Source organism: Phyllobates terribilis, unplaced genomic scaffold (assembly GCF_046119375.1).
Source record: "Phyllobates terribilis strain yellow unplaced genomic scaffold, ASM4611937v1 Scaffold_1__5_contigs__length_1240528914, whole genome shotgun sequence".
Lineage (NCBI taxonomy): Eukaryota > Metazoa > Chordata > Amphibia > Anura > Dendrobatidae > Phyllobates > Phyllobates terribilis.
Window position 1 is genome coordinate 327,134,319 of NW_027362761.1, and position 17,450 is coordinate 327,151,768.

Genomic DNA, 17,450 nt, shown 5'->3' on the forward strand with positions numbered 1-17,450 from the left:
CAGCTCTTTCCACCAAAATTTGAAAAAAAATTCTTTCCAAATCGGACAATGTGATTTTCAGGATTTGTTTTCTCGTTTTGTCTCCCATAGTTGAGGTCTATCTATGATGTCAATTACAGGCCTCTCTCATCTTATTAAGTGGGAGAACTTGCACAATTGGTGGCTGACTAAATACTTTTTTTCCCCAATGTAAAAACTCTATAGAGGTGTCAGACCAACTGGCAAAACCTACAACATATATAGTGGCTGTGCACTGCTTTTTACCTTGTTAACTGTCATCATGGATATTAGAATGGTCTATTGTATGATTGTATTGTCCTTACACCATACCATCTGCCCTACTAGACTGACCATCTACTGCTGCTGGTTACTTATTAACTTCACCATATTCACAATTTTTGCATGGTGGTTACTAGACATCCACAAGTCTTTAACTACTTTTTTTTTAAACCCAATATCTGAGAAGCCCACCGTTTTTTTGACGTTTTATACGGACTTATCTTTATTCTTCTACATATTGACAATAGCAGTAGAATTGATATTGCGGGTTTTTTGCGCCTTATTGCATTAGAAAAGTAGTGTGATATATTGTTATGCTTAGCATGTCTGGTTGTGTGTGTTAGTTTATGGGTGTTCGTATGGTAATATTTATTGACATTTCATTTAGCCACACGTCACCAATGAATGATTAACTCTTAAGGCATTCGGCAGCACACAGCAGTCATGGGCGTTAGCACAGCAGGTCTGACTGTGATTGGGGAAGAATCCTCTAACGGGTCGGGCTCAGGTTGTTCACCTGCAGGGTCACTGGGGTCAGGTGTACAGCAGCTGTCACCGGAATCTAAGTAATATATCAGATGCTATTTATTTCTGTTCCTAACAGTCAAGGACAAGACTGTGTCAGCAGGTCCATGGAGGAAATAATCAGAAACGTTCATTCCGAGTCATAAACAACTCTGCCATTAAATTCCCATTAATGAAAGAAACAGGTCAAAATAGCTTAACTCTCCAGCTCTCATTGATGAGCTTCAGATCACCTTACAAACTTTAATAATAAAGCCCCCCATACACATTAGATACCTGTCACAACAACTCTATATCCCGAATCCCCCATACACAGGAGCGTTGGGCTGTGCGCCCTTGTGTTCTCTATGAGAGCTTATCTCCAGGAATTGTGAATGGCGAATACATTTTATGCACTTAAAGCTGCGCCACAACCTAAAATCTACACTGGTGTTGATGTCTGCTAATATATGGTGTGAAATATAGTAAAGTCGTAAGATCAACGCCCCTCCCGCCAACTTATATATTTTGTTAAATATCAAGTTTACGCAAATCTGCTGTCAAAATGTATTTTTTTCGCTAGAATACTGGGGCAAAAAGCCTAATAAAGTCCCCAAAGAGTACTAGGAAAATCTAGTGCATGGAATGGCAGCAGTCAGGTGGTTATACTAGTTATACAGTATAATAGGTCCACATTGGGCATATATGTATGCCAGAGCCATCTCTAAGTCATGCCAAGCCTGGTGGCTTTTTTCCTGCCCTCAGCTAAGCACTTAAGGTTGATCAGTCATATATCTAATACAGGGGTTTACCTTACTCTCCCCAGACAGCAGATGTGATGACTGAATGAACACGCCCTAGCATTAGGTTCATATTTTTAAGCGTATCAGCCCATTATTTCTGTATTGAGAATGACTTAAAGGGGTTCTCCTATACCACTCACTTCCGCACCAACATTATTCATTCATTAGATGAGGAAAGATGTACCACGTCGGACAATCATACATGCATCCTGGCAGGTATGTGAAGACGCAAAGGTTATGTTCACACACTGCTGTGGATTCACAACAAGTCTGCCATGAACCACATGTGTGGATTTCACCCTACTCCATTTTCTAAGTATTGAACAGGGTGAAATCCACAATGAAAAGCCGCAATTGCTGAAGATTGCGGTTGTAAAACTGTGACATGTGAACTTGGCCAAAGTCTTTTGCACTGCTCACCTCTCGAAGTGAGAGTCACCGGACAAGCCATCTAAGCATGACTGTTTGCTACTTAGCAGCTCCATTTGTGCTTGTTAACCAGCATGTCCCTATCTACTAGACGTGTCCCTATCTACTAGACGGTCAGAGATATCTCAGCTCGTCAGCTCAAAGCAGAATAGACGCTGTGCAGAAGGATGAAGCAAATTAGTGGCGGTCAGATGAAGAACCTCTACACATTCTTCTACTAATCGATCTGTTCTCTAGGGGTATACCCGTGGTGGAGAAATGGAATTGATTTGCCCTTCAATCATGTCATGACTAGTCTTGGCTCGGGGTCAAGAAAACATCAAAAGAAGGAAAAGAACTAAAGATGCTGACCATCACCGGCAGAATTCATCATCATCTTGTATTCCTCCTAAATCATGGATGATATGTGACTGTCACTACCAGTTGAGCTGGTTCTCACGTTTTGCCCCATGAGCACAGAATTAATGTTGGCTGTGATAAGATGAACGATGGCTGAGGAATCCTACATTTCATAGCAAAGTGGTGACACGGACATGAGTCATTAGGTAAAGTAGAATTCCAGTAACCTGGCGGAATAACACCCTATAATTCAACCATTGTCAACAACTCGGCGTTCTCCTGACAGGTGGCACGGGAATGAGACAATAGTCCGGCTCCTAAGGCTATGTGCCCACGTTGCGGACCTGAAGCATATTTTTTACGCTTCTCCCTGGCGGGAAAATCGCATGCGGATATTACATGCGGTTTTCCCGCCAGGTAGAAGCGTTTGTGAGGCGTCTTTGCATGCATTTCCGCATGCGGGTTATCAAGCACTTCTCCAAGCATCACTTGGAAAAGTGCTTGACAACTTGTTCAGAATGGTAAAAAATAAAAAAATAAACTTTATACTCACCTTCTGATGCATTCTCTGCCCCGTCCGGAGGGTTGAGCGGCTCACGCTGTTGTGTGCAGGACCTGCGGTGACGTCATTGAGTCATGTGGTGGGTCACATGACTCAATGACGTGGCAGGTCCTTCAGACAACAGCGCGACGGAGGGAAAACATCAGAAGATAAGTATAAACTTTATTTTATTCTTTTTTTTACAGGTTCTTTGGTACCCAGGTCTGGATGAGAGTCTCCTCTCATCCAGACTTGGGTACCATCCGCACATTGATTCCGCTGCGCTTCCGCAAAATTAATGAACATGCTGCGGATTTTTGACCGCAGCATATAGGCTGCGGAAAAATCCGCAGCATGGGCATTGACATTGCGGAATGCCATTGGGGACCATGGGGTGCGGATATACATGCGTTTTTCAAGCGTTTACGCTGCGGAAATTCCGCAGCATATACGCTTGAAAAATGCTACGTGGGCACACAGCCTAATACGCAATGGCTTTGTTTTCTATAGACTCCTTAATTAGATCATTAACCATTTCAGAACCACCATCCTTACTAGAGCCATCTTGGTGATTTTGATAATGTCTGTGTACTATTTTCTTTCCCCACAAACTAATACCTTTCATTATTACCGTAATAGGAAATACACGTATTCTAGGTATAGAAAATAAAGACCACAGACGTTTTTGGTTGGTTTTCCACATACTTACGCACTTGCTAATGTGCCTCTAACAAACATCTATCACATCACTTTTATAAAATGAGAGTCCCCACATAGTCCAGTGTATCTAACAGAAATATCCCAAGGTAATGGACGTCTGACACTAGCACCACTCGGGAAAAATGACCTATTACACTATAAAAAGTAACAGCTTTCTGGCGCGCGTCACCAGCCATGTGTTTCTTAGAAAGGACAACCAGCAGATGTACCGTGCATGGGGACAAGCCATTAGGAAAGCGATATCTCTATATTTACTGGGAAGCGTGGCTCCTGAGTCAGCTGGCAGGAGGCTTATACACATGGAATTACTTTAGGTGAAACTTTTTGAACTTAACCAACCACTCATTGATAGCACACCTTGCTTAGCATCGAGGGCCCGTGGATAAAAGTTAAAATATACGTCTTAACTAAACTAACATTCAATGTGCATTTTGTCAATCTTCATTACTTAAAGGTCCACCAAGCAATTAATAAGGTCCATACGGGCAGGGATTTTTTGGACTTTTTATCATTAGTCCCAAGCTAGTCAAACACTTGTTCAGCCAACGACTATCTCTCCAGCTTCCAATACACATCAATGTTCGATTCAGCCAATCGGTCACGTGTTTTCAAAGGGGAGAAAGAAGAACGCAGCGGCCAGAGAGTTGTGGTGGCGGCTTATATCCCAAAGAACAAAAGAATCAGGGAATTCCATGTATGGCCCCCAATACACATGAGATTGAAGTCGGCTGAACCCGCTGACATGGGTGTAATCTGCTGACCATCTGATGCGTATTGGGGGGCTCTACAGTCAAGGCCCCGTCACACTAAGCGATGCAGCCGCGATCCCGACAACGATACGACCTGTCAGGGATCGTTGCTGCGTCGCTAATACATCGCTGGTGAGCTGTCAAACAGGCAGGCTCACCAGCGATCAGGGGAGCAGCGACATCGTGGAAAGGATCTTTCCACGATGTCCTGCTCCCGGTTACCAGCCTGCTGCTGAAGCAGGAGCAGGCTGGTAACCATGATAAACAGTGGGTTACTAAGTGCGCGTGTGCCCCTAGTAACCCGCTGTCTACCATGGATACCACTCTGCTACAGTGCGCGGGAGGTTACCGTTCACCTTAGCAGAGTCGTATCCATGATAAACATCGGGTTACTAGGGGCACACTCGCACTTAGTAACCCGATTTTTATCATGGATACGACTCTGCTAAGATGAACGGTAACCTCCCGCGCACCGTAGCAGAGTGGTATCCATGGTAAACAGCGGGTTACTAAGTGCGCGCGTGCCCCTAGTAACCCGATGTTTACCATGGATACCAGCCTGATCGTTGGTCCCGCTGGTCACACACAGCGATGTGTGCTGACCAGCGGGAGGGCAACGACCAAAAAATGGTCCAGGACATTTTGCAGCGATCAGCGACCTCACAGCAGGGGCCTGATCGCTGCAAAGTGTCACACATAGCGACATCGCTGGTGAGGTCGCTGTTGCGTCACCAAAACCGTGACACAGCAGCGATCACGCTATGTGAGACGGGGGCTTCAGATTATAATGTCTGCTCACAGGAAACAAAAGAGAGACTTACTGATCACTGTTTGGCAAAGAACGGATTTCTCCACTGTCCCTTTTCTTATTTTGCTCTTTCACAAAACTGTCAAGAGTGTAAATGTATGTAACTGTTCACACAACCGTATTTCCGGTCAGAGTGCTGTGCATAGAAAAAAACTAAAATCACATGGACAGCACTAGGACCAATGTTATTCAATAGGGCTTTTCAGAAGAAATTTTTTTTTTGTTTCTTTACAAGGACTCAATGTACAAGTGAAAATAATTGAAGCCTCCAGTAGTTTCTTTCGTATAATGTATCAGATCCCATACAGATCAACCGCCTAATATCCGATTATGGATACATTTCCATTATTAACCTAGGAAACTGTACTTGGGTCTTATAAATTTTATTCACTGCTGATATATAAAAACTAATGCCATATGGGTGACAATACAGGTGAAAAAGCACCCGTTTTTTTCCTAAGTGGACAATTTTTTTTATACGCTCATGTGAATTGAGTTTAAAAGTGCCAACACAAAACTCAGCCAAATCTGCAGACGCCACGGGATTGTCTGACGATCTGTAATGTGTAAGCGGTCTCCAGACTTTCCTTCACTGGTGTCAAAAAAATGTATTCCAGATCGTTTGCTCTCATGGGGTATAAACTCCCGATAGAGAGGTCTGACAACGGCTTATAAGCGTCTACCTTTTGAACTACACGTGAGCTTGTTCCTTCTTCTTGGCCTTGTTTATCGTGAAGTCGGTTGTCAGTAGTTGCCAACAAAAACTTATTTCACGTGTACGCCCTTTGTAAGATTAGGACCACCAGGGTCAGTCACAGACTCCAACATCAAGTTGCTGCAGAATAAGACAATTTATTCCATCCCATGGTTTAGCTCATTTTACCATGATTTACAAGATTAATATCTTTCATATTGTGTCCTGAACAATAAATAATCTCATTTTGCTATGAAAATGCCAACAGACAAGGGTCCTAGACAAATATATGACTGGTAGCTGAGATACAACTGTATACTGGGTGACAGGCCAGAGCTAGAAGAATGGCGTCTTCAGTCCTCTTCTACCAATGTGAGACAATTCTGGCTCGGGGGTAAAGCTGCAGTCAAACATGGGAGTGAATCGGGGCTAAGGCTATGTGCCCACGATGCAGAAATGCTCCGAATTTTTCCTGAGCGTTTCTGCATCTCCCTGGCAGAAAAAATGCATGCGGATTGTACATGTGTTTTTTCTGCCAGGGACAAGCGGATGTGAAGCGTTCTTCACATGCATTTCCGAATGCGGGTTGACAGGCGCTTTCCAATCGATTTTAGCATCACTTGGAAAGTGCTTGTCAACTTGGTCACACTATATAAATCCATGCAACCGGCATGGATTTATATAGTGTGACCTTAAAGAATGTTTAAAAATAAAAAACTAAATCTATACTTACCTTCTGATGGCCCCCGAAGTCTTGCTTCGCTCTGTCCTGGCTGCCGGCAGCTCACGGTACACTGCACTGAAGGTCCTGCCGTCACATGACTACGACGTCAGCGCAGGTCCTTCAGTCCACCGCGATCTGCCGGCAAGGGAGAACAAGCGCACCGCGGGTCATCAGAAGGTAAATATAATATTTATTTTTTATTTTATTCTTTTTTTTACAGGTTCTATGGTACCCGGGTCCAGAGGAGAGTCTCCTCTTCTCCAGACCCGGGTACCATCCGCACATTGAAACGTTTGGATTCTACAGATGCAGTGATGCGGATGTTGTGCGGTCTAATGCAAGTCAATGGCGGCGAAAACGCAGCGGTTCCGCAAAATAATTGGTAGTGCTGTGGATTTTTCCACAATGATAATCCGCAGCAGAAATTTCCGCAGCATGTGCACAGCACATGCGGATTATCATTGGGGAACATGGCAGGCCTTCTACCAGGCATTTTTTAAGCGTTTCTGCCGCTGCGGAAACGCTTAAAAAATGCATCGTGGACACACAGCCTAAAGCTGAGGAAGGCGACGATTGCCGTCATGATGGTGTATGGCATTCACACAATCTCCTTGAGGCAAATACACAATTATGTCGGCTCCTGCTAAACGTGCTCACTGCCCGGCAAAGAGATCCCAGCCATTATTACTGATTCACTGCAAAAACACTAAAGAAAGCAAGAACGCCCTGAGATGACTAATGACATTATTCACATGCTCGTCCTCATGTCACTGAAGGCCTGATGTAACATTTGCCATTTATTACATAACAAAGCAGGTCCAGGGCACATTATGCATGAAACAAATGCCAAGGTGATGCCCATTGTACCATAGCTGAGGTCTAACATCACTTCCTTCGTTACTAATGAGCCCTAATGCCAAGGATAACACAGCTCTAGTCTCCCAACAATACAATATTCTCTATATACATTGGACATATACAGATTAGATAGTAGCTGATACATACAGCCTGTTTTACCTACCTACTCCCAGATACACATACATACAGCCTGTATACCTACCTACTCCCAGATACACATACATACAGCCTGTATATCTACCTACTCCCAGATACACATACAGTCTGTATACCTACCTACTCCCCCATACACATACATACAGCCTGTATGCCTACCTACTCCCAGATACACATACATACAGCCTGTATACCTACCTACTCCCCCATACACATACAGCCTGTATACCTACCTTCTCCCCCATACACATACATACAGCCTGTATATCTACCTACTCCCCCATACACATACAGCCTGTATATCTACCTATTACCCCGCATACATACAGTCTGTATACCTATCTACCACTCCATACACATACATACGGCCTGTATACCTACCTACTCCCCCATACACATACAGTCTGTATACCTACCTACTCCCCCATACACATACATACAGTCTGTATACCTACCTACTCCCCCATACACATACATACAGTCTGTATACCTACCTACTCCCCCATACACATACATACAGTCTGTATACTTACCTACTCCCCCATACACATACATACAGTCTGTATACCTACCTACTCCCCCATACACATACATACAGTCTGTATACCTACCTACTCCCCCATACACATGCCTACAGCCTGTATACCTACCTACTCCCCCATACACATACATACAGCCTGTATATCTACCTACTACCCCGCATACATACAGTCTGTATACCTACCTACTCCCCCATACACATATATACAGTCTGTATACCTACCTACTCCCCCATACACATACATACAGCCTGTATACCTACCTACTCCCCCATACACATACATACAGCCTGTATATCTACCTACTACCCCGCATACATACAGTCTGTATACCTACCTACTCCCCCATACACATACATACAGTCTGTATACCTACCTACTCCCCCATACACATGCCTACAGCCTGTATAACTACCTATTCCCCCATACACATGCATATATACAGTCTGTATACCTACAGTGGCATGTAAAAGTTTGGGCACCCCTGGTCAAAATTACTGTTATGGTGAATAGTTAGGCAAGTTGAAGATAAAATGATCTCTAAAAGACCTAAAGCTAAAGATGACACATTTCCTTTGTATTTTAGGCAAAAAAAAGGTCATTTTTTACATTTTAAAAACTACAAAAAGGAAAATGAACCAATGCAAAAGTTTGGGCACCCTTGGAGATTTGTGTGCTCAGATAACTTTGACCAAGGTTTCAGACCTTAATTAGCCTCTTAGGGTTATGGCTTGTTCACCATCATCGTTAGGAAAGGCCAGGTGATGCAAATTTCCCAGCTTTATAAAAACCCAGCCTCCTCTAACCTTGTGCCAAAAAACAGACAACAGCCATGGGTTCTTCTAAGCAGCAGTCTAGCACTCTGAAAATGAAAATAGTGGAGGCCCACAAAGCAGGAGAAGGCTATAAGAAGATAGCAAAGCATTTTCAAGTTGTCCTTTTCTCAGTTTGACATGTAATTATGAAATGGCAGTTAACAGGAACAGTGGAGGTCAAGATAAAGTCTGGAAGACTAAGCAAAATTTCAGTGAAAACTGCTCGTAGGATTGCTAGAGAAGCAAATCAGAACCCCCGCTTGACTGAAAAAGACCTTCAGAAAGATTTATCAGACTCTAGAGTTATGGTACATTGTTCTACTGTTCAGAGACACCTGCACAAATATGGCCTTCATGGAAGAGTCATCAGAAGAAAACCTCTCCTGTGTCCTCATGTTAAAATTCAGGGTCAGTAGAATGCAGAAGAACTCTAAACAAGCCTGATGCATTTTGAAAACCAGTCCTGTGGACCGATGAGGTTAAAATAGAACTCTGGCCACAATGATCAAAGGTATGTGTGGAGAAAAAAGGGAACAGAATTTCAGGAAAAGAACATCTCGCCAACCATTAAGCATGAGGAGGATCAATCATGCTTTGGGGTTATGTTGCAGCCAATGGCACGGGGAACATGTCATGGGTAGAGGGTAGAATGGATTCAATGAAATTTCAACAAATTATTGATGCAAACGTAACACGATCTGTAAAAAAAAGCTGAAGTTGAAAAGAGGATGGCTTCTACAAAAGGATAATGATCTTAAACACACTTCAAAATCCACAATAGACTACCTCAAAAGGCGCAAACTGAAGGTTTTACAATGGCCCTCACAGTCCCCTGATCTAAACATCATTGAAAATCTGTGGCTAGACCTCAAAATGGCAGTGCATGCAAGAAAACCCAGGAATCTCACAGAACTGGAAGAATTTTCCAAGGAAGAATGGATGAAAATCCCTCAAACCAGAATTGAAAGACTCTCGGCTGGCTGAAAAAAAGTCTTTACAAGATGTGATATTTTCAAAAGGGGGTGCTACTGGGTACTAACCATGCAGGGTGCTCAAACTTCTGCATTGGACAATTTTCCTTTTTGTAATTTTTAAAATGTAAAAAATGACAATATTTTTTTTTTGCCTAAAATACAAAGGAAATGTGTCATCTTTAACTTTAGGTCTTTTAGAGATCATTTCATCTTAAACTAGCTTAATTGCTCACAATAACAGCAATTTTGACTAGGGGTGCCCAAACTTTTACATGCCACTGTATCTTATGAGTGCCCCATACAAATGCACTCTCGTCTCAACTGAGTGTACATATGTTCTCAAGGAGGAGATGGAATTGAGTAACTCCCAAAAACAGCTTATCTCCCCCAAGAACAAAGCAGACATGTTGAAATCTAATTCTTCTGCACTGGGAGGAGAATTGGGACATCCCCAAACCCATCAGACGGTTGTGTGATGCCCATTGTAACTGGCAGGTCTGGCTGACATTCACATAGCATGCACTGCTGTACATTTATCTGTGCCACCAGAACTTCTGGGTGCCGCTGCCAGGGAGATGAAGGTGGCAGACAGTACCCAGGGTCACTGGAACAAGGACGGCTTGGTTTTTCCATTGGTGGAGTATTGGAGATGAAGGAGGCCTCAGGGGACTTTGAGTTTCTCTGCCGGAGTTCACCGGACTAATATTTACTACTTATTATCTAGATCTGTCTTAGATATTTTACTTAGCATTTAAAAAAAGTCCAAAGTACATAAAGGTATAGTTGTCTGAATGAAATGTATGAAACAGCATGTGGAGAAACAAAGGATCAAACAACGTAACGATTACAAGCAAAGGTTAGCTGAGATAGGACACTCTTTAGTCAAAAATAGTTCATTTTGTAATTGTTATATTGCTTTACACTTGTATGTGGATGGCCGTGTCCGGATATAGGTTATCTGCGTCTGGGGAACAAGAATCCCAATAGATAACCATGGAGGAAGGGCACGGACACGCAGCAGGCGGAATGATCACAAGGGTCTACTGCCCTCTCCCATCCAGACACATCTCATTGGTTTCCCAGGCAGGCTGTCCTTTAACACCAGAAACCAAACATGTCCACCATCTGTAGCCAGCACAATAGGACCTTACATTAGAGGCAGAGTTATTCAGAGGTAGACATTTCCATGAACAGATCTCATATTCAATATCTATTGTGCACGGGTGGTGAATAGTTTGGTGACAGCCACCTCTAACACAAGCGTAACTAACAGGAAACTGCTGTATGAGCACAGCCCAACCACAGATCTATTACTGGAAGCAGGGAGAACGCAGAACATAGACAGCAAGGAAATCACAGGCGGCAGCTGCTTCCCTGGGGCTAACACAGGGGTCTGTTACAAGCCCCCGATACAAGGCAACTGCTTAAGGCTGTGTGCCCACTATGCGTTTTTTAAGCGCTTCCGCAGCGGCAATTCCGCTGCAGAAACGCTTAAAAAACCCTTGGTAGAAGGCCTGCCATGTTCCCCAATGATAATTTGTATGTGCTGTGCACATGCTGCGGAAATTTCCGCTGAGGATTATCATTGCGGAAAAAAACGCAGCACTACCAATTATTTTGCGGAATCGTGGCGTTTTTGCCGCCATTGACTTGCATTGAATCGCTTAATATCCGCATGACTACATGTGCACATGCGGATATTAAGCGATTCAATCTGCGGATGGTAAAAAAAAAAGAATTTAAAATAAAAAAAAAATTATACTCACCTTCTGATGGCCCCCAGTCTTCTATCCCATATGTCTTGGCTCCCCGGCGGCTCGCGATGGTCTAAAAGGACCTTCCATGATGTCATTCAGTCATGTGACAGGTCACGCGACCAGACGGGGAGACCGGACGCATCGGAGAAGGAGACCGGGGGCCATCGGAAGGCGAGTATAATGTTTTTTTTTTACCGTTTTTAGTCTTTTTTAACTAACTTGGTCACACTATATAAATCCATGCCGGTTGCATGGATTTATATAGTGTGACCAAGTTATCAAGCACTTTCCAAGTGATGCTAAAATGGCTTGGAAAGCGCTTGACAACCCGCATGCAGAAATGCATGCAAAAACGCTTGACAAACGCTTGTCCCTGGCAGAAAAAACACATGTACAATCCGCATGCGTTTTTTCTGCCAGGGAGATGCAGAAACGCTCAGGAAAAAATCCGGAGCATTTCTGCATCATGGGCACATAGCCTAAAGCACAACTCCCTATAGCTGAAACAATATCTAAGTCACTGTAGGGAATCGTTGTGCTCAGTGTCGGCTATGACTCCTAGGTGGGGATCAGGAGAAATTCTTAATTCAGCTTAGATGTCCATCCCCCATTGGCTATAGGCTGCCGTCAGAAAGGTGCAGCAGCCTGGAGTCAGTGACCAGACCTGTGGGGTGCTGTAGAATCAGTGGTGGCAGGGGGAAAGCATAGAGTGGTCATGGAGGTGGACCTGATGGTTGGAGTTTCTTGGACCAGCTTTGACCACAAATTGAGGTGGCTTCAATAAGCTTCACCTGTCCTAGCTGAGACACATGGTAATGAGCTGGGAAAGTGCGCTATTTTGGCAGCACAGCTCTCTCACTAAGGCCTCATTCACACGGCCGTATTTTGTACGAATGCGATCTGTTAAAACAAGGAATCAACTCATGTTATTCAATGGGGCAGCGCAGATGAGCGATTCTTTCACTGACCCATTCGGAGCGTGAAAAAATTGCAGCATGCACTATTATCCTCCGAAAATGTCTATGGGTGTGAGAATAAAAATACATCAGATGCCATACAGAGCCACAGCACAGCATATGATTCTACTGATACATTGCAATTCTGTAACATAGGACACTGTAAATGGTTAATAGCTGCTGGGTAAAAAATGGATAACTGAGGAAGAAATCGTCCCACTTTTTTGGATGCTGTGTGAACGTGGCCTGACGCTCTGCCTTCACAACCCTTAAAGGATCTGCTGTTCACTCGGGCTTAGCAGCAGCTGGACTGTCCCTTTAATGACAGGCATCTTGAGAGCATAGTCAAATCACAGACAGGTGTGCAGCCTTTAGCCAGAAGTCTATTCTGGAACAATGTCTTATTGTCTTATATATTTCACTTGTCTTGTAAAATGTCTATAATTAACCAAATAAGTAAATTCTGTTCTGGAATTCTTAGAAATCAGAGCGATCGTCCCATCCACAATAATGACTGCAGGCTCCTCTTACAATGACAGAGCAGTTCTCCTGCCACCCCTTGTCTGGGACACAGTACACAAATTAAACCCTCTTCAAATAATCTAGCTAGGACGGATGCCAAAAAATGTGTTTACATCGCGCACAGGTGCATGGGAGTTGTAGTTTCCGCGTAGCACAAAAAAAGCGTAAAACGGCTGTAAAAAACTACAACTCCCGAGAGTCTCCGCTCAGCCTGACAGCTGGGCGAGGTTTTCTTAGAATTCCGTGACGTAAATAACCGCGGGACCAATAAGAATTCAGTAAGCAGGAATGTCAACAAACAAGGAGGCGGCCACGTGACAGGGAAGCAGGAGCCGGCACAGCGGCGGCCGAGGCTGTGCAGGGAGGGAGCGCTGCGCAAGGGATGACGGCGGCACGGTACCCCGGCATAGCGCTGCCCCGGAATACTCCCAGCAAGTCTGCCGCTGTACGGCCATGCTGGGAATTGAAGTTTTACTGCCACAGTCCCATTGTATGACATTACACGCAGGGTCTCAGCAGTATTGTCACCTACCTGGAAATCGTACAAGGCCACAATGTTTTCATGTTTCAGCTCCTGCAATGAAAAGAGTATGGCGTCAGCAGGTCGCACAGAAGCCGCACCAGAGACGCACCGACAGCACAGGGCTGCGCTCACCTTCAGGATCTTGATCTCCTTCCCTAGTAAAGTCTGGGACTTGGCCAGGTTCTTCTTATTAATGCATTTCACGGCCACCTCCAAGTCCTGCTTCTGAAACGTAACACAGGCCACCATCAGTATCGCATAGGGGGCAGCACTACATGATAGGAAGAGACCCTGCAGAGGGGCTCCTAACCTGCGGGCACAGGGGCTCCCAACCTGCGTGGCAGAGGGGCTCCCAACCTGCGTGGCAGAGGGGCTCCCAACCTGCGGGCACAAGGGGGGTTATCACATTACTATTGGTATGGTGCACAGTTTATACTTGGGGTACTACAAGCACCAAACTGATCCTCCAGAGTGCACAGGGGTCCTGTGTAGTATATAGTATAGGGGTACAGCAAGCACCGACCCAATGTATATAGTATACAGTATATACTGGGGACCGCAAGCACTGACCCAATGTATATAGAATAGGGGTACTGACCCGTAATAAGTATATTCTGGGGTACCACTAGCTCTGATTGGGTATAGTGTAAAGTATAGGGGTACCCCAAGCACTGATCCTGTGTAGTATACAGGATACACTGTGGTACCAGTAGTACCATTAATCCTGAACTGGTTCTTGCCCAGACTTGTCCGGCCCAGAATTATTCATTATTCAGGCTTCTCGAGAGATGGTGGGGAATTGATGGTGGTCCAAATTCTGTGGGAAGGATTTAATTTCTGCCCCATGCAGAGCTTCCAAGAATAGATCTAATCTTAGCCATTTTTATTATACAAATGTCCCTATTAAATTGCAGCCCTGGGTCCCATGGGCACAGGTCATGTGTTGGGAGCATATCCCTATCACACATGATTATATCACTATCAGATCCCTATCACACATGATTATATCACTATCAGATCCCTATCACACATGATTATATCACTATCAGATCCCTATCACACGTTTGTGCTGCTCCTCTAAAGCAGGTTCCCCTTAATCACACAGCAGTTAGGAGCCTCCATGACAGCAGCTCATCACACTGCTCCACTGCCACCAGGTCACTGCTCATAAAACCCCTTAGATTATTGGTCGTGTATCACACTGTCACCTATATATCGGCCAACCTGTTTAGTAGATTTCAGAAATAATTCTCATTGAAACAATCCTAAATATTGTGTCAACTGCCAATCTACAGAGCGATCGGCCAGCTTCCCCCCTAGAGACAATCTACAGGGCGATCGGCCAGCATCCCCCCCCCCGAGACAATCTACAGGGCGATCGGCCAGCATCCCCCCCCCCCCCGAGACAATATACAGAGCGATCGGCCAGCATCCCCCCCCCGAGACAATATACAGAGCGATCGGCCAGCATCCCCCGCCCCGAGACAATATACAGAGCGATCGGCCAGCATCCCCCCCCCCGAGACAATATACAGAGCGATCGGCCAGCATCCCCCCCCCCGAGACAATATACAGAGCGATCGGCCAGCATCCCCCCCCCCCGAGACAATATACAGAGCGATCGGCCAGCATCCCCCCCCCCGAGACAATATACAGAGCGATCGGCCAGCATCCCCCCCCCCGAGACAATATACAGAGCGATCGGCCAGCATCCCCCCCCCCCGAGACAATATACAGAGCGATCGGCCAGCACCCCCCCCCCCCGAGACAATATACAGAGCGATCGGCCAGCACCCCCCCCCCGAGACAATATACAGAGCGATCGGCCAGCATCCCCCCCCCCCCCGAGACAATATACAGAGCGATCGGCCAGCACCCCCCCCCCGAGAAAATATACAGAGCGATCGGCCAGCATCCCCCCCCCCCGAGACAATATACAGAGCGATCGGCCAGCATCCCCCCCCCGAGACAATATACAGAGCGATCGGCCAGCATCCCCCCCCCCCGAGACAATCTACAGAGCGATCGGCCAGCATCCCCCCCCCCAGACAATATACAGAGCGATCGGCCAGCATCCCCCCCCCCCCCCGAGACAATATACAGAGCGATCGGCCAGCATCCCCCCCCCCGAGACAATCTACAGAGCGATCGGCCAGCATCCCCCCCCCCGAGACAATCTACAGAGCGATCGGCCAGCATCCCCCCCAGAGACAAAGGCTCCACTAGAGCAATCAGATCGTGCCAACCTCTATGGATGTACGATACATTACCTCTTTGTGCCTGCCTTTGAACACAACAGCAAAGGCTCCATGGCCGATCAGATCTTTCCTACTGAACTCAAACTTCCCGACCGACTCCATTGTAAATTCCTGGATCGGGCCGACAATAGTGCGATAAGGTGTAGAAGGATTTCTGATTTATGGGTAGAAGGAAGAGGGAGCAAATCAAGAGCTGAGGACCAGCTGGAAAAGAAGGGCTGCTCTCCTGTCCACCTCCCTGCTGCTGAGGATCAGGCTCCGGGGGGTCACTGGCATGGGCTGCTGCTCCCAGCACTCCGGTCCTCCCTGCCGCATGTTAGTGGGTAGCAGTGGAGGAAACTGTAGCTTGGATGGAAGGGGTGACAGATCCCCTAGAAGAGGAGGAGGAGGTCAGGGCCCCCTCTCTGGCACCGGACCACTCCTGCCATGGTGATATATAGGGCGCTGATGCCACCAGTATCGTCCACCAGGGCCAATAGAAGACGAGGCTTTGTGTACAGGCCGGAGCGGAGAATGAGGGAAGGAGCTGCTGCTGCACCGCAGGGACTGATAATAAGGGCCGCAGCTGATTGCACAGCGCAGTCCTCCGGCAGCTGAAGGGCCTACGCCTGCGCACAGACTCCTCCAATGACTGCCTCCTACTGAGCATGCGCTTCTCTTGGCTCTTTGTTCTGTGAGATAAATGTTGACTAAGCGGCGGTGCGGACAGTGGAGCAGCTCCTGCTGTATAGTGAGGTCTGGGGGGAGCCTCCAGCACCGTGCACACTATAGGGAGCGGGGGGAAAACGCAGGGACAAAGCACAGAAGGCATGGCGTTATCACAGTACGGGACACAGTCATGGTGATGGTTGCATCAGTCAGGCCCTTTCCGTGTATTTGGTAAATCAGAGTAAATTCCGATCAGTTGTCGTCTAAGCCCTGAAGTTCCTTGGTGTCGGCAGTGAGAGCTTCTCCATGAATTTACATCGGTCCCTGGGTGACGCTGGCACATGCCCAAGTGGCTGTGGTCCCTGGGCGGTGAGGCCTGGGTTATTACACATGGGCCACAGATGTGTCCCTCAGGGGCTGTGCCCCTGACGGATCCCACACCAACGTATCACACACCGACATATCACACACTTGGCGTATATCGCACACCTGGGGTATATCACAAACCCAGCGTATCACACATCCGGCGTACTACACACCCGGTATATCACACACTCGGCGTATTACCCTCTGTTACACACCCATCGTATATTACTGTCACGGGTGTATCAGAGGTGACAGACAGTCGCCCTGCAGTTGGTTGCAGGAGATCTCTACTTTTGGCATTACAGACTTCTTAGGACCTAGGACCCAGCGGCTAACTCTCTCTGGCTAATTAGCTCCCTGGCCTGAGTGTATAAATACCTGGTGTGTCTGAGAGGGAGGTGCCGGCGATATTCATTACTACTTGTGAGGCTTTAGCAAGAGCAGTACTTCGTCCTCTCTGGAGCTTGAGGCCGTGTGCGCATTTGTCT

General features: G+C 46.1%; 1 protein-coding gene across 3 annotated transcripts in view; it reads right to left on the reverse strand.

Moving 5' to 3' along the window:
• Positions 1–16,585, reverse strand: part of ULK1 (unc-51 like autophagy activating kinase 1) — a 92,358-nt gene extending 75,773 nt beyond the window's left edge. For all 3 annotated transcript variants that reach the window (XM_073676092.1, XM_073676093.1, XM_073676091.1), the window contains exons 1-3: positions 15,961–16,585; positions 13,823–13,915; positions 13,700–13,741 (exon numbers count right to left, since the gene is read on the reverse strand). In XM_073676092.1, the coding sequence (XP_073532193.1) occupies positions 13,700–13,741; positions 13,823–13,915; positions 15,961–16,050 (225 nt within the window). In that variant the 5' untranslated portion in view covers positions 16,051–16,585. The remainder of the gene's footprint in view (positions 1–13,699; positions 13,742–13,822; positions 13,916–15,960) is intronic.
• Positions 16,586–17,450: the final 865 nt, after the last annotated feature.